The following is a 25,035-nucleotide window of genomic DNA, read 5'->3' as shown; positions in this document are numbered from 1 at the left end:
TTTATTTTCTATGTTTGCTTGGTTTTTACTTTTCGATGCTCGTTTTGAGATTTGGCAGCTAATTAAATTTTAAATATTTGCTTAAAGGAAACAAATATGTTCAGGAGTATTCGCATATGTTGTGTTTGTTGTTTAAGTCAAAATATATTCTTAGTTTCTTAAACCAATAGCACTTTGTGGTTCCTGTTTTACACATGTTTTCCCAATGCTTTTCTATATTTTCTGGTAAATACTCGCAAGAGTTTAAGTGTTTGAAAAGAACGCATGTTCTTCGATTGCATTTATATTGCCTCCCGATACAAAGAAGCTTCGATTAGGCCAACAAATTGCAGTTCTTTCGTCGGTTAATTGAAAGCCTGGCTCTTGTTGGCTCTTGCAGCTCTCGATTTAAATCTCTTTTTCGGTTTTCCCCGAGGGGGTTGAAGGGGGCTCAAAATCGAGCAAGGCATTCAATTGCGGCAGCTGCCACATCCTGCCACATGGCCAGGATATGGAGTTTGGCTATGCTCCACTGCCGCCTGGCTGCCTGCTGCCTGCTGGCTGCAATCGACAAAATGTACTTCAATAGTTTTCTAATGGACTTCATCCGCCATTTAATGCACACACTCACACTCGCCGGGCAATTGAGGTCCGAAAAAGGCGAACACGTTGGCAGGTTGCAAAGATTAATGATCAATGCAGGCGCAGGACATGGCAGGATACGCCCAAGACCCGCACACACACACAGCACGCGATAATATGCGATTTGGAGCCTGGCATCGAGGCGTTTCAATAAAAATCCTCCTGCCACCCCCCCTAGAACCACTCCACTCCAGCCGCCCAGATGCTACGACTGCTATTGACAGAGCCATCGAGCAGCGACAGGAGGACATCCACGTCCACACACCATCCTTATCCCCATCCTCACATGTGCCCGAGCACCGAATCCTTTCGCAGCAAAGCACTTGCCATGCATGAAGTTATTTAATAAAAATTGAATGGCTCTCCCTCCATCGCCCAGAAAACTTTCTGTTTGTGTTTGGTTATCGATATGAGCAGCCAGCCAATCGGTATTGCTGTATGAACTCCGTTCTCCGTTCTCGACGGCTATTAAAATCAACGCAGGCGAATGAAGAGAAAAGGTGAATCGATTCGGCAATCGAAAATTTAAGATTTGGCCATCATTTGACAGGCCATTTAATGAAGAGTTTCGAGAACTTTCAGGGCAAATAAAATCAGCGACTTCAACTTGCTTAACTTTCAAGCATTAATAGCAGCTAAAACTATGCGATTAAAAATACAAACCACCTAAGAATATAAATAGAGTATTTAGTATCCATAATATATTGTGATTAATTTATTCCAATAGCCAATAGCCTCTGAAAATCCCAAACCAATCGCAATATTAAAAGCTCACCTTTCCACCTGATGGATCCATTTCCGCGAGGGTGAAACTGGTGCAGCTGGGGCTGTTTTATTTTTTCCAAGCTAGGAATTGAATTCGTGATGTGAAATGTAATATGCATTAAAATTATAATGCGCACACGCTGAACGAGTCTCTGGTTCTGCCGCTCGCTGGATGAAATTCCCAAAAGCCAGGGCGAATGCACTGATGTGGGTGGTTTACCCATAGGTTCCTCCTCCTCCTCGGCATTTTAGCAGTTTTCCGTAAATCCGCTCAGTGCAGTTTGGCAAATTGTGCTGCGTTATCCACCCGCCAACTTTTATGCCTACGTGGGGCGAAAGGGGGGGGGGGGGGGGGCATTTGCACCAGAACCAGGACTCCTCGCACTAACACAAGTGTCTGCCGTAATTGCCGCCGTGCTGTTGATTACACTTCAACGGCCAACACACACACACACCAGCGCGCCCCGCATAAACTTGGCCAACACCAACACATCTTCATTCTGGCGGCACTCGCCCGCTGGGCTTTTAACTGCGCTAGTTTTAGCCATAAACTCGAGCTGCAGAGCTGCAGCAGCATGTGTATCTGTATCTGGAGCTGGGAGCCCAAGCTGGAACAGAAGCTGTATGTAGTTCCCCGTGATTGCCAGCCGACAAAAATGTCCCTTACCTTTTGATTCTCTAAAGGGATAAGGACATTATCCTAATGGAACCGATTGAAAAATGTCTTTAATAACTTTTTTTACATCTCATTTAAAATAAAGGAACTAATAAGTTAAGAAATGTGGGCTTAGAAATGATCAAGAAAACTTTCTAAAGGAGTATGGTTACGCCTAAAACCGGTATTAAATTAATATAAAAGTCTAAAGTAATAGTAAAAAATTATTTGATACTTGTTAATATCGTCGTTGCTGTTATTTTAATCGGATCCCTTCTACTTCAACGTTGTTTTTACATGCATTCTAAAAAGTTAAGATCGTAAAAAGAATACAAATGTTGTAATAATGATATAGGTAAACTTTAGAATTACCTGTTAGATGCGTTGGTAGTTCTTCGTCTTCTTTTCAGGTATTTCGCTTTCACCCGTAAAGCTGCTCGGGAAGAGGCAACGATAAAAACTGCCTAAACTATTTTTTATTGCAGAGTTCTTTTTTACTTACCTCTTTTTTAAAAGTCTCAGCGTTGAACCATTAAGTACAAAAAGCACAAATATGATGGTCCCTTGAGACCAATTAAAATAGTCGGCCGCAAGGAACACGTCTTCCCAATATTTGTTGCCTTGCACTAAGTAGGACCCTACCTCAAAAATCCAAGAAATACCCATAATAGTGAAGATGCGCAGAATGGAAACGGAACTGTATTGGCAAAATTTTGAAGTTTAAATTATACATATCGAAATTGTTTTGTAGCTTACCCCCCCATGATGGGTTCCAGGTCTTCTTTTCGATTGTTCTCAACGTTCCTTTTCATTCGAATATGAATAACCGTCATGATAAACAGAAAAACATTTAATTCAACAATTAACAGAATGGGTCCATACAAGTAGAGCATGCCAGACCAATCCTGACCTAGGGGTGGAGAAAGAAGATGCTTGAGTGCTGACAAAGATGAATACAATCGAAACCCACAGTTTATCCAGCAGTTGCCATCTTCTCCTACGCGAGGATTCAAATCGTTGATCTTCACAAACCTATTGGCCAAGAAAGTGGCTCCGGTCAAGAGCGCCGCACAGCCCCAGGCAAAAATGTTATATACCGAAAACCGATGTTTTGAGGGCGTACCTCTCAGTTTATTATAGAGGTTCAGACTGAGGGCATTCAGCCAGCAGAACGCGGCCAGGACGAAAAAATAGCCTAGAAAACCTGATTGGGAAAGAAAAGAGAGATGTTACTTTGAAATGATTACTTGGTCAAAGAACGGGCATCTGCTGACCGGCTGTCTTGCAGAAGTCCTTCGATATTCCCCACAAATCGAAGAGTAGGAATAGGTATGCCAAGAAGAGACAGGCCATGTAGCAGATAAAGCACTTTCCGACTAGGGTCCGCAGCTTCCTAACTAAGAGATATACGCTGATCGTCAGAACTAAGCATGTCATCGATACTATCATCACTGCGTGGGAAGAGAGCAGAACGAAGTGTGAAATCACAAAGTGCCTAAGCAGTAACTGCATCCACCTTACCGGCAGTCTGTCCTGTTTTCGAAGGTTTGCAAATATGGGGTACAATGCGAATGCTGCCGTCTTTGACCAACTGAGGTTGAATGCAGTATTCCCACTGGCTCATTTCCACATTGTCCCAGAGCCGCAAAAGGGTGCCATCCTTCAAGGGAAAAATACTGATTAAAACGGCCTAGTTTACTCTATAACCTGAAATACCTCGAACAGTTTGTACCCATACAGCTTTGTTTGGTTGTCCATATACATCATTTTCGCAGTTTCACAGGACATGGACGTAGCCCATTGCTGGACTAAGAATTTCTTGACCAACGATCCATTGTGGCGGGTCACGTTGACGGAATAGTGAAGCTCGTTCAGCTCCGCCGTCGTCATGTCGGTGCACTCACCGTTTTTTATTACTTGCTCCCGAGGACAGCAAAAACTCACGGCAATATCATCGAAAGAATGCGCGTTAGTAGTTTGTATTATCAGCAAAAGAGCTGCGACAAACGATTCCAGAAGAATCCGCATTTTATCACAAACAAAAAAGCTGAAAATAAAATTAAGTATTTGATAATATAATTAAATAACTTTATGACACCAAGAGTTTGCGCAGAATACCGTTTTTATTATTATAATACATTTTACATGCTTTTTTGTGCGTATATAAAGCTATAAAACTATTATTATAATGCTTACATTTGAGGACACAGGGATATTTCAGTTAGTTCACGAGCACGAATTTCAGATGACTGACTCAAGACATTCAGCGTCAGTTAAAAAGAAATATTTAAACGAATAACATAGGGAACTATGTTAGACTTATCGCATAAGAGGAATTTGCAGCGATGCTGCAATGACTCAGCTTTACTGATAAGCAGCTAAATTTGGAAATATAACAAATTATGATTCATCCACTGGTCGGCACACTTAATATAATAATTAATATAATACACTTTATTTTAGAAAAAAATATAATATTTTTTATATGAATATTTAAAATTTTTCACTACACGTGGGAGGTTACCCATCGGTGTTAATTCATCGGATTATAGGACGTACTTTCTTCATTCTTTAATTAATACTCCCCGTTTGTGGCTGATAGGATTTACTAAGGATAAGAAAGCTGGTTAATAACTGTAACAGCTTAAATCAATTTTTTTCGGATTACCCAAAGTAGGATTCTTTGACCCTAACTCATATCCTCAAGTGGGATCATGTTGTGATTGACCTTTGTTTTTTCACTCCTTTAAGAGACAATCAAGAGTAAAGAGTTAAATGAAAATTTGTCATAAAAGCTAGGTACTTACTTCTTCTTTAAAAGTTTTATTGTACTTCGCTTTAGAACAAATAACACAAATATGATGATGCCTTGGGACCAATTAAAATAATCGGTAACCCGGAAAAAATATGCCCAAAACTGGTTTCCTCCAGCTAAGTAGGATATTACCTCAAAGTTCCATGAGAGACCCATAATAATGAATAACCTCAAATAAAGGGTGAAGCTGCGTTAGGTAAAAGGTATAATTTAAATTATACATTATAGTTCTTTAACCTAAAGGCTTACGGGTACTTGACGTCTATGGGTTTCTGCATCCTCTTTTGAACCAATCGGGCTTTCACTATATTAATCACCGTCAAGATAATCATGATTGTATTGCATACAATTATCAAGAGCATCGGCCCATAAAAGTAGATCATGGCAGACCAATCTTCAGCTGTGGCAAAAAGATGTGTATTGCACAAAAATATGAATTTCAACTCGGAACCTACTGTATATCCAACACTTCCCTCCGCGTCCCACACGAGGATTCCACTCCTTAACTTCAACGATCTCATTTGCTATAAAAGTCAAGGCAGTAAGGGCAATCGCTACGCTCCAGGCGTAAATGTTGTTAGCCAAAAAACTGTAGTTTGTACAACAATTGGAATAGTAGTTGTTCTTTTTAAAGGTAATCAATATTTCCCGACTAATAACAGAAAGCCAAAGAAACGCTGCCATGATAAAAAAGTAGCCGAGGAAACCTAATGAAGATAAAAAGGACTGTGTTATGTTACCATTGTACTGTTTCCTGGCCATAGAGTTGCCATCATCTAACCTGCTGTCACGCAGAAGCCCTGCGAAATGTCCCACAAATTGAAAAGTAGGAATAGGTATGCCATAAAGAGACAAGCCATATAGCAGATGAGACACTTCCCGGTCAAGGTTCTTAGATCCGCAACTGAGAGATGAACGATGATCGTCAGGAGCAAGCACATCATCGATATGATCAGCACTGAGTAAAGTGAAGGAATGGGAGTTTAGAAAGTACCTAAGAGGTTTATGCTCTAATGTACCGATGGTCTGTCCTGTTCTTGGAGCTAAGCAGCTATGAGGTACAATGTGAATATTCCCGTCTCCGAGGAATCGAGGCTGTAGACAGTACTCCCACTGGCTCAGCGCCACCTTGTCAAAGTGGCGCAAAAGGGTTCCATTCTAGGGATGGGTAATATCGATTAGACTGGCTGCGAGTACTAAATACGAGTATGTTAAAAAATACATCGAACACTGTGTATCGATGCACTTTATTTCGGTTGTCCAAATAGTACATATTCTTAGTTTCACAGGACATGGGCAAATCCCACTGCAAAATTAGATCGTTCTTAGTGTGCCTTTCGACCTGCGATCCGTTGCCGAATGTCATATTTAAAGAAAGATCGTTCAGTTCTGTGTCCGTCATGTTGGAACACACGCCGTTCTTTATAATTTGGTTGGGGGGACAGCAAAACCTGACGCAGGTGCTTAATTTGCAGACACATCCTCTTAAATGATGCGTCATTTTCTCCTGAGAATTCGGTTTGATATCATATTCTGCCGTCAAGTGGGCCGGAATGAGTAGGCCTTCATATAAATATGATTCATTCGAATGCTTCCGTGCTGACGATAGATCTACAGTGTCGTTGAAGTGGCAACCTATAATCTTCGCATTGGTTTTTTGCGTCATAAGCAAAGGAGCTATGACAAACGCACTTAGAAGAATCCACATTTTTCTGCAAAAAAGATGAAACCATTTAAATTTAAGATTTAAGATTGATGATCTCTTAAAAAATATCCACTTAGCACTGTTTGTATACCTTATAAGGTATATATCGACCTTTTTTTTTATGGTATAAAGAAGAAAATCACTGACTCACATTTAAATTAGAATTCAAATGCAAATCCGTTTACTGCGTGCGTTCCCGAAAACGTTTTTTTGGAGACTGATCCTATGAAAAGTATGTTTTCGATTCAGAGAGAACTTTTTTAAAATTTGCTTCTGATAATTTGGTGATGTGTTTTTTTTCGAATCCATATCGGCAGGAACACTTTTGTCGCCTTCCCCACATATGCATATGGATGTGTGCAACTGCTCGTGTCCCTCTTTAGTTCGAGAGCTCTGGATCCCCGACTAAACGGCTCGGTTTTCCCTCATTTCCCGCTCCTTTTGGCTTTTCCCCCAGTTTCACATTCTTCCTGTGAGCTGTGGCAACAGCTATATTTGAATATTTAATTTTTTAGCGAGCTGGGAACATTTCGCACTTCGGAACCTGACGCTAAACGATGCCATAGAGCTATCGTTGTTACCCGTCAGCCGTCACATCAGCAACCCAACCACCCAGCCAACGCCCCCCCATTTCTGGCTGTGTATGCGGGGTTTTCGGAAAGCAAACAGAATGCTTTCTACGCCAAATGAATCAGCTCTGGCTATATATACGTATTGTGCTCTATGTGCTGGCTTAGTTGATTGCGAGTTCAATGCTCGCTTTGAGGACACAGCCAAATTGGCTTCAGCGCCGAATTGTCCCAATTCATAATTAATATAATTTCGACACGATTCAGTGTGATGTGGCAGACACCACCCACAGCCCGTCGACCCACTCACTGGCCATTTTTCACCTGTCACGTTTTTAATTAAAAGAATTTCGCTTTAATAAATTCAACTTTGACAGCAGTAGGTCGCCAGAAGGTGCCGGGCAAATTAATGAATGAGTGGCGAATGCGCCCAGCTCGTGTTTAACCGTTTCGCCAGTTAACCGGGCAACAATTTAAACGCTCTTTCAATATTTAATTGACTTGGTCGACTTGGTCGCTGTAAAGGAATCCCCTTGCAATTCCGTTTCAAAAAGAATGGCCAAAAGGATTGTCGTCGTAGTCGCTTGCGTAATCAATTTGCGTTCTGTTTGCCATTCCCCTTGGTATTAAATGGATAATAAAGGGTTTATGTTGCACTTGTGGGTTTACCTCATTTTAAAAATTGTTTTCTGATTCTAGTCTTTTAGTGAATGTATTAAAATAAAGGTTTCAATCAAATAAAAAAAAAATATATATACTAATTAAACAATGTGTTTCTGTATATATCGTTTAAAAAAGGTTATATACCTTATATTTAGATTACTAATCTTCAACCCTACATAGTGCAGTGTTTTCCGCTGAGATCCCATTAATCCTTTGCCATATATCATTGAAGTGTATTTTTAAGTTAATTTATGTTAAGGATCATTTTCAATTTCCTTTCCCGTATTCTACCATGGGGTGCATTTTTCCAAGATTTTTCGTTGCGAAATTCCATTAATTCGTTTGACATTTCGCCGTTGAGTTGAAGCGACCCAGTTTGACATCGCCTTCAGTGTAAAAATCTCGAAACTTTTTCTTCCTCTTTTACCAGTTTTCGCGAAATACCCCAAAAGAGCACGTCGAAGCTGGGGAGGGGGTGGAAGGAAAAGCAGGAGCAGCAAAGTTGGGTAAAAAGGTGGAGGACGAAAGGCAAAAAATACGCGCCAAACTGTATGACATTATGGCCATTGCCGGGAGTTGTTGTTGATGTTGCTGGCCCACGCGCTCTACGTGCAATGTCACCCATAATGTCAGCCCCACGTACATATACCGAACTCACTGGCACTGAGAAAAAAGATTATGCGCACCCAAATATAACATCCCTGGAGTACCGGGCAAAAAAAACTTATGTGTTATGTGAATCAGGCTTTAAGTATCCTTCAAGTAACTGCTGAAATTAAACCGTCCTTAGGTGTCACGCATGACAAGTTGTCATCGACAAAAACTGTGTTTTGTCGTCAATAATTAATCGACCTGTAAAATATATTTTCGTTTTAAATTGCGGCATTAAGAAATTTAACATATTTTTATTTAGTACTTTATGTCCTTGAACACAAATTTATATATTTTTCATTTATTTAGTAAAATTCGAATTTCGGTTTTTAATTTTAACGCCGTTAAATTTTTAAAACTTAAACTTTTTTAAAAGGCAATCTATACCACCTTAGCTGTGCATGATAGTCCCTATAGACGTGCCTAATAAAATCATATAATTTCCATCTTATGATTTCTTTCCGTGTACTCAGCTACACCTACTAACACCCGCACACCTTTATAGAAATCCACTCACACTCGCCGAAACTTCCGCTCTGGTTGCATTGTTCATTTAAATTCTAATTTGTATTTGGTGCACTCGACAGTGGGACAGCCTTCAGGGCGGGATTAGGGGGCGTGGCAGAGGAGCGAGGACAGTGGGCGATGGGACACGGCAGAGGACACGTTTCCTGCCGGTGGACAGGTGTATAGGTCGACATGGGCCCCGACTTCGAACCACCCAAAATATGCACAAAAAAAAGTCAGCCCAGCCAGTGCTCCAATAATGTCCTTGAAAAAAGGCAAATTCAACGTTCCAACTTTCGTTTGCTATTCTTCGTGGGCGTAGGTGAGACTTCGCCAGTGGGCGTGGCCACCAGCACACAATTTGTTATTGTTACCTGCTCACCTGCTCGACTCTCCAGGTGAGTTCATCTTGATTCCGCTTTTCGCTGGCAAATTTGAATTTCCTCTAGATTTGCAATCATATTTTTGGGAGAGAGGGAGAAAATTCTATTGCTTAGAGACATCCTCTGCAGGTATTGAGAGTCCATAAATTTCTTGATAAACGAAAGTTTGACAAAGTTTTTCGCAAAGAAAATGAGCTAAGTTAAGAGGAAAATTTTGGTTTGGTTGGGGGTTTTTAAAGAATTTAATATTAATGTGTTTTAAGAAATTAAATTTTAACTCGCTGAGAAGAGGCCAATAAAGGCTAAGCAAAGCTTTTCCTTCAGTCAAAGAAAATATATATATTTATATGCATTTCTGTTTATTAAACTCATATAGGAAATTATAGTCTTTTTTAAATCTTTATCCTTTTATTTAAATTTAACTTGGATGATTCCCTTTCCACTTTATTTTTCCCTGCCTCATTTCGTAATCTAGAATTTTCTTATCTTATTTTCATTGCATTGTTGGCTATCGGCAATTCCAATCTGTAGGCTCCCCGGTTTTCCGGCATTTCCCTGCATTTTCCCTCGCCAGTTAAGCCGACATGTCGTTTCATTTAAAGTTTATCGCGTTTTCCCTTTGCTTCCATCCCCTTTCCATTCCCTTTCCATCCCCTTTCCATCCCCTTTCCTTCCCCTTTCCATCCCCTTTCCATTCCCTTTCCATCCCCTTCCTTCGGTTTTAGTGGGCATTCTGAGTTTTTTAATTCAGTTGCAGTTTGTTGTTGGCGCTGCTTTAGTTGATTAAAAACCGCACTCAAAGTGGAAATGCGCTTTTCTTTGTTCGGCCCCCTCTATCTGGCTATCTGGCTATCCCTGTCTCTCTCCTCTCCACCATCGCCGTCTCTGTCGCACAGTGTGTCTTATGGCTTTTGTTCTGGAATTTATAGCAGGTTTAACCCACTTCGCCGCAATGCTCTCGATTTCAGAGCCCAAGGCTGTCGGCCATGTAAACTTTTTAAATTAGTTGTCAAATGCAAGATGCTAAGCGGAATGCGATAACATATAAGTTATATACATACAAGCACCCAAGGGAAAATAGCTAACTGGCATTAATTAAAAGTCAAAATATTTCCAGAGTTTTATGTCCGTTGCGGCATGCTGCATATTATTGCGTGCCACGGGTGCATTGACTCCGCCTCGCAAATGAAATGCAACTCAATGGGAAATCGCTGTTCAAATGTCTCAGCCGACTTTTACTCGGCGAAAAACTGTAAGCATAAATCTTAGATAAGCCAATTAAACAAAGTTCAAGTGTGGTTAACAGTTCAGTCTAAAGCTAATTTGTGAAAGAAAGTATTTTAAGCTACATCGTTATAACTACCATGAGAAATTAAATAATAGCTTTTTTATTCATTTAAATTTAATTTAAATATTTCTTTACATTTAGCTTAAAGAGAAAATATCAAACATGTTTAAAGTATAACCACCATTTAAACAACAACTTATAGGTTTCTCTGTAAATTAAGTTTTCCTAGTTTATTTAGTTCTCTTGTAACAAATTTTGTTTTTCTAAGCTAGTTTTAAATAGAACTTGTTACAATTTTGACTTGTACATTTTTGTACTTAATAAAGAGTTTTATTTGATAAAAGCCAAAAGTTTCCTTGCATTGTAGAGAAGGAGGTGTCCCCTGTGATATTTTTTTCCGTGTAGCTTAACTGCAGCCGGTGGCTCTTTGGTTACTAACTGCGTAAGCCGCTCCTCAGGCCTCGTCGTAGTTGGGCTTATCGCCAAACTTGACGGATCCCCGTTGCCGGATATTATCGCGGGTCTGGCGCTTGTATTGACCCCTGGGCGCCTTGGCCAGCGGCTGCTCGAAGGCCACGGCACTGGGTCCAATCGGGCTGGCCAGCTGGAAGCCGCTGTGGGCCACCTCCGATGGCCACTTCTCGCCGTGCATGGCATCCACGAGGGCGGCCTCCAGATCGTCGTCCTCCTCCAGCTGCTGCTTGTGCTGCGGCCTATGGTGGCGCTGCTGATCCTGCAGGCGGGCTCTTAGGCTGCTCATGGCGAAGGATGGCGGCGTGGTGCTGGCCACCAAGTTGTCCTCGTCCTCCCGAACCACATACACCTCCTTGTTGTGATGGTGGTGCTTCCGGGGTCGCCGCGTGGTGGTGGTGGCCTCCCGTTCGCGGAATTTCTTCAGGAACGATGCCGGATAGTTGGGCGCCTCTGTGGTGGTACTGGTGGTGGTAGTAGTCGTACTGGAGGAACTGCGATGTCTGGGCCTTGGAGGAGGTGGCTGAGATCGGAAAGTCATGCCCTGACTGGGCACAAAGCCACTCTCCATGGAGGCCACCGCCTCTACCGCCTCCACCGACTCCACCTCGCCACTGGCCTCACCCGTATGCTCGGTGACCTCGTACCGGTGACCCATTTGCTTGGCCACCTCGTTCTCTGCCTCCTCCTCTTCCTCCCTCTCATATTCGTAGCTCACCAGCTTCTCGGGTTTGGGCAACATTTCATGATCTCCACTACTGGATATATCGGTGTGCAGGTGGGTCAGGGCTTGGGGTCGCAGGGTCACAAAAGACGAGGGCTTTTCACCCGGCTTGTAGACGGGTTTCCAGCTCTGGTACTCCATTATCTTGCCAGAGATCACTTCGTTGGAGGATCCCCCGCGCGGACGCTTCTTGAAGTACTTTTCCATGATAGCCTCATCGCTGGTCATTGGTGCCTTGCCCTCGGCTATGAGTTCCTGCTCCTTTTCCAACTGCCTCATCCGATGATCGTGACCATGAATCGAGTGAGCAATCATCACTGTGGATTCAGTGACAGTGGGTTTGGGCACGGGTCTCCTGAGTTTAACCACCTTCTTGGGCGACGGCCTCATCTTGATGATCTTCATGGGCTTATTGTTATGGGGATTGCGGATGATGTACTTCACCCTCGTCATCTCTGTGGGCAGGAAATCATTGGACTTTTGCGCATATCCCGCCGTGCTTGGCATGAGATCCGTCAACATAGACTTCATGGCCCGGGCTCCATTGAATATTCGTCCCAGCACGCCGCCCATCACGGAGTTGTTCATCTCTTGCCACATGAAACGTCGTTGGATTCTGTGGATAAAGTGAAAGTAAAAGTTGCGAATTTTATAAGCTTATTATGACTATCATTAAGGATTTGAGGTTCATTAAAAGACTATAAATTATGTATGAAACAGAGTATTTGAGGCTTATTAAAAGACTTTAAAAACAGTAATGCTGAAAGGCGTGCCTTAAAAACATTTACTATTTCAAATCGTAACGTTTGCTACGGCCAATGTATTGAATTACTAATCTCACTATCTCGTCCGACTTTTAAATGATATTACTTTAACATCTTTTAAACCAGTCAAACGCTTTGATGTTTATATTTTTCTTCAATTAAATTATTTAAGCCACTTATTTTGGATTCGATTTCATGGAATCCACTCACCTGTGATCCTCTGCCTGCTGCTCGCCCCTGATCAAAATCAGCTTTAGCAGCAACAGCAGCCACATCCAATTGATCTACGAGAGTTGAAGTAATCCAAAAGCCACCGGATGCAAATCGGTTGACAATGTCAATTAGCTGATGTGTCATACACTTCCTTGGTAATCCATTTCTGGCTTACTTACGCAATGCTTCCTCATGTTGGTCAATAGACTTGAATATTCCCACCGCTGCTGCTTGATTTGAATATGAATTTCAGCAGATTTTCGATTTGAGACCCTCTTTTCGCGGTTGCTGGCGAATTTCAACTGTCGGCGCCTGCGCGCCAAGCACCTGCTTTTATATACTAGCTGTTGCAAGTTGCTAGTTGCTGGTTGCAAGTTGCTGGTGGCAAGTTGCTGGTTGCCAGTTGCAGTTGCTCCAATTATTATGGCAGCTCGTTGGCTTTGAGCTTGGCATTGGCATTTTCACTTTCGTACTTTCGTGGGGAACAATGGGCTGTTGACTGATAGGCTGGCCGCCTTTCGTCGAGCAATTAGTTCCATTACTTTTCGGTATCTTTAGTGCCTGTGGTTATTCGTCTGTCTGTCTGCCTGGTTTTCCTTCCTTTATTTTACCTCGTTTTTTTTTGTGTCTACTCTCCATTTCTATTCGGTTTTTCAGTTTCCGTGTGCATTTTCTTGCTGCTTGATTTCGCCTGCATTTTGCAGCTGCCTACCGGGTGGCATGCCATCTTTCAGTACGTTTTAAATATTTCTTAAATCTCATCAAAAGCTTCGTTTTGCACCAGGCACCAGCGCAACTGTTTAATTATGACTTAATATTTATTAATGAGCGTTTTCGGCTTCTGTTTTGCTGCCTGCACTTCAATTTATCGACGCCAGGCATTGCCTCACAATGTATTGCATCCTCATCATCGTCGTCCTCATGCGATGTAGTGTATATACGTACAATCATCATCAATACGCCATCTTTGGGCCGAAACGTGCCAAACGATTCGGTTCGGTAAATGACTTTGTGGCGTGTGTGCACTTCTCTGCCTGCCCATCATCATCGTTATAATGATGGCCATGGTAATGCTGTTGATGTTTGTTGAGATATTTTTTTTGTTCAAACAAAGTGCTTCACTCGAACGCGTATTTATCTCTGCGGCAGGTGGCGCCACTTCAAAGTCAAATGCCTCATTATCAGGAGACGTGTGTCAACTGCAAAAATATTTAATGAAATACATTTCCAGATGGAGTGGTCATCAGAGAACTTCATTGCCATAGTTTTCTGAATTTTATTGGTAATTTAAATCACCAGTTTTCCGATTTTTTTTTTGCCAAAGTGGTGGAATTGCTTTGCTGAATTAAGAGTCGTTATTCATGCAACCTATGTTAACACGATATTTTGTGTTTGTTTGAGTTAGATATACATGGCAAAATAAATATATTTCCTAATATAGTTGCCAAATCAAAGTAAGTTAAAACAGTTTATATTATTTTAAGCTAGTATATTAAAGTTTTGCAACTAAAATGAACAAACTGGAATGCTCCTTGTTTTCTTCTAAGTATAATTAAATAGCTTTAGACTTTGCTGCATCTATAGTCTTAAACAATGTTTAATTAAACGAGGGCTTATCTGTTTTCCTACGTGGCTATTTATCAGAATATCAGACTTCAATAAATTTAAGCCGTTTTAAGCCGCTTTGGCTTGCCCTTTACGGACTTATCAAGTTGCAATAATTGCATTTGCGCACTAATTAAACATCTGTTAAATAGAACGAGGTGGACGGACATTATTATACGTGTGTATATGCAGCGCCGCCCACGCATATCAATTGGGTTTGCTCAGCTCTTTGGTAGCCGACACATTACGCATACGCAACGTTGAGCGAGCTCCGAAGCCTTGTTCAAAGCGCGCTCCACACTTCAGTCAATAATGTATTTAAAATGCCATTTGTGTAAATGGATTATGTAATCGATGCAGCATTGTGGTGGTAGCAGCTAATGCAATATGCCCCTTGCACCCGTCCCTCTTGATCCTTTGGCCCCGTCGATGGGAACATTATACATGCTCCACTTGTACGTACGCACATGCATATAGACATATTTGTGTTATTGCTGCCTAGCCCGACTTTGCTGATAATGCTAGCTTACAGCCGGAGTCCTGAACTCCTTGTCGTTGTAGTCGTCCTTGCATAAAGGCAAATTGATGCCCTAAGCCAAATATAAACACAATAAAACCAAACAAGCCGCAACAACAGTGAGCCAGCACACACGCACACGGGGAGAAAAAGTCCTTTGAAATTTTAATTTTGTTTTATATAAGTTAAATTTGTTTAGATACATTTTAGAAAAACTCATAGAACGAGAAGATATAATAATTCATGATAAATATTTTGAGTAGCTTACATATTATTTGATCTTTAGGAAGGGGTTTCGTAAGGCAGGCGTACATATATATTTTAAAACTATTATTTTGATGATGGTTTTCTTCATAGCTTTTAAATGCCTAACTGAATATCCCCTAAAAACACCGAAAACCTTCAACTTGCTTGCAAGATATTTTTCACTGTGCAGACAAATGCCCGAAGGGAATGAGAGTTTGTGAAGGGAGTGCTGCTTGGTACTGCCTGTATCCTGTATCAGTTGGCCGAGCATAAGGCGAAAGCTAACTGCAAATTGTATGAGCTCGAATTTTGCCTCGGTGCCAGAGATTTTTTCATCTCGCCCCCCAACTTGTAGCTAAAACGTTGATAACATTCGCATTTCGGGTCTTAGGACAGACACTCTTCTGGCCAGATAGCCGAAGCCCGAAGGATAACAAAAGCATTGCCTGCTGCAATAACTTTGACGAGCAATGGCCACATGCCGGAGAACCGGACCCTGATTGATACGGATCGATGGTGGCTTACATTAGACAGGCAATGGTGGACAAAAGGGGCAGGGGCGTGGTCAGAATCACAGATGACACCGGTGAGCTGACGTTGATGCAGTTCACCGGAGAAAGTTGGAAAACAGGACAGGAAAAGTTAAAAGTAAACAATGAAACTGAAAAAAATAAACGTTTATAATAGTATTTTTCAGCTTAAGGGTTCAGCATTTATACATTTAGATTTATTTATCTCAGTACAGAAAGTTCTTAAGGTAGGTAGGTTAACACTATTAAGAAGCTTATGAATATTGAAAAAAGATTTTTTTTGCTTTGTTAAGTTTAAAGCGTTCATATATGAATCCAGAAAACACGCTCCTTTATGTCTTTAATATTTCCATATAGCTGACCGCAATTGCCTTGAAAAATAAATGTGTTTTCCCGCACTCCCTGTTTTCTGTTTTCATTTTTCTTGTATAAACCAATTTGTTGATATTCATGCTGTTGTTGTTGTTTTCCTTCTGTTGCTGCACTTAAAATTATATTTACGTTTATTTTGCCAGAGTAAAAATGCATTTACCTGACGTACTCTGGTCGAAGCCCCTCAACCTTTCGTCCTTTCGCCTCATTTTTCTGGGGTCTCAGCAGTATTCTGATGTCCTTATTGCTCTTGCTGGCACTGATTTAAAGCCAGGAGCACTTCTGTTGTTCCGGTTTTTTTTTTCTCTTTTTCTTTATATTTTTTTAGTTGCTGCTACTCCAGTCTCGTTGCAGTTTGGCGACACCATTTTATGGTCGAAACACAAAAGATGGGGAAGCTGGAGATATTGCGCATACGCCACGTTTTCTTAGCTCTCCATCCGTGGATTGTGAGCTCATGTGAATGTGACTGGGCCATCACAAAAGCTTTGAAGTTGCATAGATAAGCTTCGGTTGGAGCAAATGCTGCATAACCCCAGGCGATTTGGCCGCGAAGGCGACAACTGGATGGCAGTGGGTCGGTCTTTCGTGTCGGGCTTTCGCAGTGAGGAGAAAACATAAACTTATGTCATAAGCCATAGCCTCTTGGCAACGCACAAGGGTCCCGTTCCAGGCATTAACCCATGTAAGCCGAAGTGTGGCAGACAATGGCCGCGGGCCCCGCAGATACCAGATGCCAGATACCCGGGACACCCAGGACACCCAGGACACCCAGGATGCCCAGGACACCCGGCATAGCCCCATTCTATGCGCACACTAAAAGAAAAAGCATGGCCCGCACACATTTTAAGCTTATTTAATGCGCGCATAAATTATTCAGAGTGTCCTGGTTGGGTGGGGGTCGAAAAAAGCCTTGTGTCCCGGGCATACTCAATTATTTTAGATTATGTTTGGATTAGTGGTGGTCAGGAGGGCAGGACTCCACTAGGAGTCCGGCCGGTTCAATGGTCCCTCCGTCTGGTTATTGCACTTTATTGTCATTGGAGTCGCACTGGCGATGACAGCCCTCCGAATGGCTTTTGGTTGGGAAAGCCGGCTTCCTCCTCGTCCATTTTTTTCGGCTGTGGCCTGCAGCCCGGCCCAATCAATATTTAATTGACCCATTTCAGGGAGCCATTCTTTTGCTATGAATGGGGAGTTTTTTCCCCGGTGAAAAGCATTTTATCAATAGACGCGTATAAAGAGTGGGAGATTAAAGTTAAACCATAAGTCAATATGGTTGTTGTTTTATACTTTTATTTTATACAGCTTTACTTCGCTGTTGGGGGAGTAATTGTCGTTAAACGATATGTTAAATATTAAATTTATTGCTGTATTTTATTTTCTAGGGTTTCTTAATAAACAGCTTATTTTTTGCATGCATATTTCCATCCTTTTCACACTTCCTTAACCCGAATAAGTAGTTTTCTCTTGGATTTAAATGATTTTCGTATTGATTGAATTTTTTCTTTCAACAACATAAACAATTTAAAGTTTATCATGATAATTTATTTTATATGTTTTTTACCTTATTGCCTTTTATTTAATTCTTCTTTTTCACCTCCAGAAACTCGGTTACTTCGGGCCAGTGAGCCATTTAGGGCATAAATTAGATTAGAACAGGCCATAGCCGGTTGATAATGGGCGCTAAAAGCATTTTTTTAGCCGCTTTCGCCAGGCCATGTACTTAATTTATATTAATGTGGCCGACATCTCTCTCTGTCTCTGCGCTTTGTACATCTGCCAGCGTCCTAAATTAATTTACACGAGGCACGACAAAAAGCGAGTATCTGCAGAATCCCTGATGCCCCATAAAATCCACGTCCCTTGCCACTTTTATTTTATTGCTACTTTTTCGGGCCCTCAGTTCACTTGCATGATGCGTGGTTGTTATTGCTGCTGCTGTCATATTCAATTGTTATGGAAATAAATTGACAAATAAATTGTTGTATCAATTTATTCGTATCATTAGCGTGTCCCATGGCGGCAAATTGGTTTTCAATTTGATTTCCAAATGAATTGATGGAATTTGAAAAGATTTAGGTTTTTTCTGCGAATAAGCTATTCTTTTGTGGGATTATTTCGGAGTAATTGACTTTATTACAGCAAGACATTTTAATGGGTTTTTAAATATTTTGAATGATACCTAATGCAAGCAAGAAAAAAATCAATAATTTTAAACATTTTGGTATTGCTAAGTTTATCTTAGTTGGGTTTTTTGTTTACAAATATATAAACGAATGCGTTGTGATCTGCTTTAAGCAAATAAATCTAGTACTATCGGACTGACCCAGTTTTTTCCTCACTTTTATTGTGGTAGCTTGTGTTTTTCCCTGCCCATTGATACGCACACATTGTGTTTCATTTCGATTCTGGAGCCGTAACCTCAGAATTCGCCGCCGGCAACGACACGCTGATTAAATCAAATAACTTATGGCTTAGCTGCTGCCTTTGCCTCGTCCTCCGTTCGTCCTTGGGCTCCAGGATTCCTTCCTTTTTCGGAGTAAGGAGCAAGGATACTCCCAGTTGTCGGACAACGGAAATCAGCGCTGCCCAATCTGCTGTGTGGCCGAGTTTGGTTTGGTTTGGCTTGGTTTAGTTCAGTTTGTTTTCTCTTTTTGGCTGCTTGGATAGTTCGGCGGTGCAGAGGTGAAGTGGAGCTCCACCGCCGTGGCTCATTGTGTATGAAATTTGCTCAACTGCAAGCCAAGCAGAAGGAAATTGCACATACATACTCACAGCCGCACAGCCTTATCCTGCTCACTGGATTCTATTCGGTTTTTTCTTCCACCAGAAGCTTCTCCTTTTCTGCACGACTGCTGATGCGAAAGCTTCCTTGAAGCACTCAGAAAAAAAATATAGGATTAACTCCACAAAAACTATATTTTTGCAGCGATTTTCTTGTAAGAAAGTATTTAAGTATTTGGTTTCTTTAACAAAATCATATAATGTATTTAATGTGTGTGGGAACTTAACAATCACATTTTGCCTTTTATTTGTGACGCAGCAGATGCTAGGCAGAGCTCACTTAATTAAATTGAAACCTATTGTATCCAGAATTTAGTTTTTAAATATTTAGTTATACCTGCGTAAAATCAAAATATTTAAAAAATAAGAACTTTACAAAAATAAATAATAAAATAAATAAATTATAATAATGTAAGGATATAGGATAAAGTACAGAACTTTTAAAATAAATGTAGAATTTTTGAGCAAAAAAGGGGCTTAAAACTTAAACTTTCTTAGTTGCCTTGGTTTTTTAAAGTGTACAACTTGTGCTGCCATTTGCTTAGCCATACACTTGAAAACGTTTACAGTCCGCTGCCGAGTGTGTTTGTGTGGGTGCTCTCCTGCTTGTGGTGGTGCGTGTGCGAGTGTGTTGTGTGTGTGTGTGTGAGAGAAAGACTTTCATTGTTAGTGTCGCTGTCGCAATGTTCATCTTTTGTTTCAATTGCTGCTCTGCTAACGGTCAGCTCAGATTTCTGGCCGTATCTGAGCGGAATCATCCCATCGTCCTGCTCCCTTCCACCTTCCTTCGAGCGGTTGGTTTATTGCAATTGATTTTGACGCCGCTGTTTATGCCAACTGAAGAACAATCGGAGCAGTTTAATCCAACTGCCACTGCCACATTCGCTTTTGTGTTTGTGTAAGCATTTCCCGATTGCGATTGCGATGTAAGGCAAATAAAATCGGAGCTTAGGTGAAACATCTGGGGAGCAGGAAAAACGAGAGGCTATATCTGCAGTAGTATGCCATAAAGCATGGTTGCAGTTGTAGCAAGCGGAGGTATTAAAATACATATATAAACAGAGCAAATGCAGAGGAAAGACAAGTTTATTTTAAATACTGGTTCAATGCTTACATATTTTTTTACAGTTCAATGAATATATGACTACTGAATTGAATACTGAGGTAAATGTATCTTTACTTAAATAAATACAAATGGTTTATAATGGTGTGCACTACTTACCTTATATTTGGTTTAATAAATTTAATTGTTTAGACGAATCGTTCCTAAAGTATGCCCTTTGGAATTACAGGTTTTTAAGATCTAAATATATTTAAGCTTAAAATAGAAGCTGAAATTTAGAAATAATAATAAGTTTGGTTCCTTTCAATTATACATTCACCAAATAGCTTTAAAATCCCTTGACCTTTCACCACTAAAAGCCCTTTTCCCATAATTTTTGCAGCTACGTGCACGGCATTGGCTCGGAGACGCGCAACTCGCTCTTCCATTTGCACAACGGGCGCGACATGGTCCTGGTCACCACCTGTCGCCACGGGAAGAGTTGGCGGGAGCTGCAGGATAATCGCTGCGACGAGGACAACCGCGAGTACGACAGGTAAGTGGAGGTGGAGGTGGAGATGAAGATGGAGACGGAGGTGACGATGACCCCAATCCCCATTACCCCCGGCCAATAAAGTTGCAAAAGACGATGATTGTCGCCGGCGAAGTGGCCAGAAATTGTTTCTAGCTGTCATTGGGTCCGCAAGTAATTTGTTTAGCCTCCGCCATCGTGCTAATAGCCGCCACGCCCTATCCTTTTTGCCATTAACCGGAGTCTCGACTCCGCCCACTTAAGAACCTCTGTATTTATCTTTTAGATATACGAAAATGTATCTGTTGGATGTGCGTCGTGATTAATGTGCTGAAATCCGACTTGACAAGCTCATTTAAATGGCACGACACTTGGGCCAAAGGCATTTGCAATGCCAATGGATTTCGTTTAGCGCCCGAGTCGAAACTTCAGGGATGAGCACACAAGGCTGTGACTTTTCAATCATGGTCAGATGATTCGAAATGTTTTTCGGGCCAAACTTGACTCGTTTAGGTTGGCCAAATTAATGGTGCAAATGAAGTTGTAGAAACGGTTGTCAGAGATGAACTCGTCACTCCAAATGATGGAAGGTGTAGTTCTTAACACTGAAAAAATCTGATATAAAATTAAAATCATTTTTATGGTTGTTAGGATTATTTCCAATTACATGAAATCTCAACAAGTAAAAGTAACAGCAGAATTTTGAATTGTAAAATAAATTATAAAGGATTGAATTGCTAATTTACTTTTAAATTACCTTTTTTGGCCTTACCCACCTTGACCTCGTTAATTTATGGTGCGTATACATCATAATCAAATGTTTTTACAATGGAAATGCATATAAAATGGTTTAATTAAATTAACAAATAAATTTGGAATCGAGGATCTTAATGGGTTAACCAAAAAATACTGCTTATTATCTGCGATATTAAATGTAATTTAGAAATCGTAGGCAGTGATGATCCATAATTATAATGGATTTTAGCATTTGGCATCCAAGTTTAGGTGACCAAACGCAGCATTGGTCTATATGCTCAGCTGCAATGTTATGGAAAATCGTTTTAGGAATAAAAATCTCGATATACTGCTCTACTACTTGTACCTGGTATGTCCATGCCTTCTGGAATGCAAACACTCATGTCGCTGGTTACGGGAGGAGTCAATATCGTAGCTAAATACCCCCCACGAAGGCTCCCCGAAACTTGGCACTGGTAGCCGGTTTTCGAAATTCGGCACTTTTCCTTCTTGTACTTCCGACAGTCGAGACACACCGTATCCTTACCACTCGGTCCACAGTCCGTGGGCAATGGGTTCAAAACGAATATTATAAGAAAGATAACTTTTAACATGTTTCTGAAAAGCAGGGCCTAGAATAGATGTATTTTTGGGTTTCTAGTAGTATATGACGTTTTTAGTAATACAAAAATATTCTCCCTCAGAATTAAGTGTCATAACATCTAAGAAAAACTTAGTAATACACGTATGTATATAACACGAGTTTTATTTTGGTCTAGGAGACCATTTAAATTTTTTTTTTAATCCATATAGCACTTGAAGGATACAGGCATTCCTTGTTCTCGAAACATTAAGGATAATTAAGCTTACCAAAAACCACAACATTCGAGAAATGCGTTTATTGCGATACCAGCAATTTTGCCAACACCTAACTGTCCAATTTTAAGCTTACTTTTACCACATAAAATTTAGAAAGATATATTTTAAATTTGTACTAAAAGTAGAATGCAAATAGGGACCAAACGAATAGAAGGTTTACATTTTAAATTATTTCTTAAGGGACGTAAAAATTTGGCAAATTGTAAAGTGGCTTAAAAACTTAGCAATTTAAATGTAGTAATTTAAAAAGCATTATTAGTGGCACCAAGTATCTACTTGTAATCAGGGTCAATATGTTTCTGTACATTTTGCCGGATCCACTTTCCACGCATGGACAATTTTGTCTTGCAGTAAAACATATCTCCTTTTCGTCGTAGTCCCTTTGTACCAGTTGGCATCCGAGTTCCGGAGACCAAACTACGGCATATTTGAAATTTTCGTCTAAAATTTGGAAGAAAATTAGTTTAAGAATCGTAAACTAAAGTAGCTGGAATACTCTTAATGCACGGAACGTCCAAGTCCTGCGGGATGCAAACATCTAAATCACTGGTACTCGGAGGATTTCGATTCAAACCGAAGTACGGCTCTACATCCTCATCGTAAATTCGACTCGTCCGGTCGAAGCACTCATACCCGGTTTTTGAAATCTCGCATTTATCGTTATTCTCAGTCGTGCAGTCAACACACATTGTGCCATTATATGTTGAACCGTACGTGGTCATTGGAATTGAAAGGATTATTAAAGTATAGCATAGCTTTAACATGCTTTCTAAAATTTGTTTTTGTATTTTCTTTTTAAAATTTAAAAACAAAAGTCAAGTAATATACATGTTAGGCCACTAATTCAAGGATTACCTAGATTGTCACTGATGGGATAAGATCAAGAGCTTCACTATGTGTAAGGTAACAAGTACGATCCAGCTTCTGGTATACAGATCATCCGATCCGGATTCCTTTCTGTCCTTGATGCACGGGCAATTTAGAGTGGCACTGAAACAAGCACTCCTTTTACTTTCGCTCGCTTTTTGTACAACTTGACAGCCCAAGCCGGGAGACCAAACGACGACTTTTTTGAAATTTGTTTCTATCATTTGGTAAAAAATCAGATGGAAAATTATAAAAGCGAAACGTTGGAATGTCATACCTTCCATGCACTCAATCAATAAATCTCTTGGAATGCATTTATCCAAATCCTTGGTACTTGTGCCCTCCCAGTGAAGGCCCTCGACTGCGACCCTTTCGGACAAATCCTCGCCCGTCGGGTCAAAACAATCAAATCCGGTTTCATCTATTTCACAAGCTACCATGTCGTCCTTCGAACAGTCAATGCATATTGTGTTATTCCTTGTTGTTAATCCTTCAGTGGTGAGTGGACCCAGTAGACCGAGGAGAACAAAAGTTAGGAATATCCTTGTCATGGTTTCATAAAAACATTTTTGTACTACTTGTGGATTTGAAAAATAAATGAAAAAAATGACTTTAAAATCAAGGGATGCAATGAAATGTGGTTATCTCTGCTTAATATGTAAATATACTGTTTATGCAAGCCGCATTTTACCAATTTAAATATATTGAATTGATTAAAATTACTTTACTGAAAAAGCAATGAATGAACAAATAGTAATATGCTAATAATCCCCAGCGAACAGATGTCCCTTTTGGCAGATGCTTTGGGTTTGACGCACGGACAATCTCTCCAGATATCATAACAGTCCACATCTAGGATAAAAGCAACTTCCACCACAAGTTGGCAGCCAAGTTCAGGAGACCACACGACAGCATGATGAAATTCATCTTCTGGAATTTAAAGAGAAAACTTAATAACAAACCTTATGCTTAAATCAATTGCATACCCTCAAGGCATTGAATATCCATTTCATGCGGAATGCATGCATCCAAATCGACGTAGTACTTTGGTTTCTTAGTCCAGTGAAAGCGGGACTGGGTTTTTGTAGTTCCGCAAGCATAACCTGGCGTGGTAATTCGACATTCGGTAACCCTTTGACAGTCAACGCATACAAGGTCATGGTCTGCTGTGGTCAATGGAATCAGAAGTATTAGAGGAAGGTATATATAAGACATGTGTTGTCGGTATAATGTCGGTGAATGGGAAAACCAATATTTGAAACTAGCACAGCATGTTAGTAAATTCAGGGAATGCTTTGTAACTAAACTTCACAGCAAGAGCATTGCACAATTGAACTTGTTGAGAGCTTTAAAAATATAGCTCTTTAGAAAAAATGACAAGATAGATCGCTAAACAAGGAAAATGTCACCGCAAGACTCCTCTTTTACCTTTAATTGAATGTAATTTTTCAGATTTTCTTCGCCGCTTTTGGCGGCAAGCCTTCCTTTCGCCCGCCTGATGTCTGCTTCCCCGGCTTTCTCGTAATTTGACATGACTTATGCGACAAATCTGCTTTGGCGTCAAGCGTCAGCGATTTATGCTCCCCACTTTCCCCGACTTTCATCCCTTTTCCTCCCTATCAACTCCCCCTGCTCTGTTCTACATAATCAAGCAAATTGCTTTCCCACTCACATCATTTTTTATCAAGAGCCTTCGCTGTCTGGAAACTTCGTTAATGCACCTGTCAGATATATCTTTCGCCATCTTCCTTTCTTTCTCCGTTCCCCGCATGTGCTGGCTCCAACTATATATATATATATAAAAGTATATATATGTATTTAGGAAAATTGCATAATACCCCTGAATAGCATCAGCTATTTTTTTTTACAAAATCTCTAAGAGCTCATGAATGCGCGTGGGCGCCAAAGTTCCTTGGGTGAGTTGAGTTTTTGTATTTTTGATGAGTTCTCCCCCGGCATTAATATGCAAAATCCGCATTGTTGTTGCTGTTAATATACATAGTGATGAGGATATTGAAGGGGAATGCCCCAGCATATCTGAAATCCATTCAATTTGACAATGACTTAGTAAAGTTTTCTCATTTTCGATAGACGCCGAGCAAAAGGACAGTAGGAAAGTTAATGGTCAG

The 25,035-nt window shown here is 40.6% G+C and overlaps 5 protein-coding genes across 6 annotated transcripts in view; 1 reads left to right on the top strand and 4 right to left on the bottom strand.

Annotated features, from left to right (window-relative positions):
- LOC108022517 (exostosin-1) overlaps positions 1–25,035 on the top strand; it is a 70,956-nt gene that overhangs the window by 13,125 nt on the left and 32,796 nt on the right. Inside the window, exon 2 of the mRNA XM_017091486.3 lies at positions 20,297–20,449. Within this exon, the coding sequence (XP_016946975.1) occupies positions 20,297–20,449 (153 nt within the window). The remainder of the gene's footprint in view (positions 1–20,296; positions 20,450–25,035) is intronic.
- On the bottom strand, positions 2,088–4,319 carry LOC127011005 (G-protein coupled receptor Mth-like). The gene is made up of 9 exons (XM_050887640.1): positions 4,238–4,319; positions 3,758–4,088; positions 3,563–3,701; positions 3,316–3,492; positions 3,012–3,245; positions 2,798–2,951; positions 2,544–2,738; positions 2,414–2,474; positions 2,088–2,345 (listed from the first exon to the last, which is right to left on the bottom strand). The coding sequence occupies exons 2-8, from the start codon at positions 4,067–4,069 to the stop codon at positions 2,417–2,419; spliced, it is 1,269 nt and encodes a 422-aa protein (XP_050743597.1). The 5' UTR covers positions 4,070–4,088; positions 4,238–4,319; the 3' UTR covers positions 2,088–2,345; positions 2,414–2,416.
- Positions 11,077–12,988, bottom strand: LOC108022519 (uncharacterized). Its single transcript, XM_017091490.2, has 3 exons — positions 12,974–12,988; positions 12,792–12,865; positions 11,077–12,433 (listed from the first exon to the last, which is right to left on the bottom strand). Exons 1-3 carry the CDS (start codon positions 12,986–12,988, stop codon positions 11,077–11,079), a joined length of 1,446 nt encoding a protein of 481 aa, XP_016946979.2.
- Positions 21,258–21,842, bottom strand: LOC108022521 (uncharacterized). The gene is made up of 2 exons (XM_017091494.3): positions 21,528–21,842; positions 21,258–21,463 (listed from the first exon to the last, which is right to left on the bottom strand). Exons 1-2 carry the CDS (start codon positions 21,772–21,774, stop codon positions 21,354–21,356), a joined length of 357 nt encoding a protein of 118 aa, XP_016946983.1. The 5' UTR covers positions 21,775–21,842; the 3' UTR covers positions 21,258–21,353.
- Positions 22,045–24,039, bottom strand: LOC108022520 (uncharacterized). 2 transcript variants are annotated; one of them, XR_007764000.1, is made up of 5 exons: positions 23,893–24,039; positions 23,184–23,836; positions 22,895–23,123; positions 22,536–22,830; positions 22,045–22,480 (listed from the first exon to the last, which is right to left on the bottom strand). XR_007764000.1 is itself a non-coding variant. In XM_044092456.2 (3 exons), exons 1-2 carry the CDS (start codon positions 23,455–23,457, stop codon positions 22,903–22,905), a joined length of 495 nt encoding a protein of 164 aa, XP_043948391.2. In that variant the 5' UTR covers positions 23,458–23,521; the 3' UTR covers positions 22,045–22,480; positions 22,536–22,902. The 2 variants fall into 2 exon arrangements, 1 of the variants encoding a protein (XP_043948391.2); XM_044092456.2 differs by lacking the exon at positions 23,893–24,039 and having other exon boundaries at positions 22,536–23,123; positions 23,184–23,521.

This window comes from Drosophila biarmipes, chromosome 2R (assembly GCF_025231255.1).
Source record: "Drosophila biarmipes strain raj3 chromosome 2R, RU_DBia_V1.1, whole genome shotgun sequence".
Taxonomy (NCBI): Eukaryota; Metazoa; Arthropoda; class Insecta; order Diptera; family Drosophilidae; genus Drosophila; species Drosophila biarmipes.
Note: the sequence above shows the minus strand (reverse complement) of the source record. Positions and strands in the feature narration are given on the sequence as shown.

Bases quoted from the DNA above. Each gene is read 5' to 3' on its own strand.
- LOC108022519 (XM_017091490.2), bottom strand. The intron at 12,434-12,791 runs GTGAGTGGATTC...CTTTATCCACAG, and splicing joins CAGCAGGCAGAGGATCACAG to AATCCAACGACGTTTCATGT.
- LOC108022521 (XM_017091494.3), bottom strand. From the start codon at position 21,774: ATGTTAAAAGTTATCTTTCTTATAATATTCGTTTTGAACCCATTGCCC. The intron at 21,464-21,527 runs GTACAAGTAGTA...ATAACATTGCAG, and splicing joins AGAAGGCATGGACATACCAG to CTGAGCATATAGACCAATGC.
- LOC108022520 (XM_044092456.2), bottom strand. From the start codon at position 23,457: ATGACAAGGATATTCCTAACTTTTGTTCTCCTCGGTCTACTGGGTCCA. The intron at 23,124-23,183 runs GTATGACATTCC...ACCAAATGATAG, and splicing joins ATTGATTGAGTGCATGGAAG to AAACAAATTTCAAAAAAGTC.
- LOC127011005 (XM_050887640.1), bottom strand. From the start codon at position 4,069: ATGCGGATTCTTCTGGAATCGTTTGTCGCAGCTCTTTTGCTGATAATA. The intron at 3,246-3,315 runs GTCAGCAGATGC...TTTCCCAATCAG, and splicing joins GGACTTCTGCAAGACAGCCG to GTTTTCTAGGCTATTTTTTC. The intron at 2,952-3,011 runs GTGGGTTTCGAT...CTCCACCCCTAG, and splicing joins TGGCAACTGCTGGATAAACT to GTCAGGATTGGTCTGGCATG.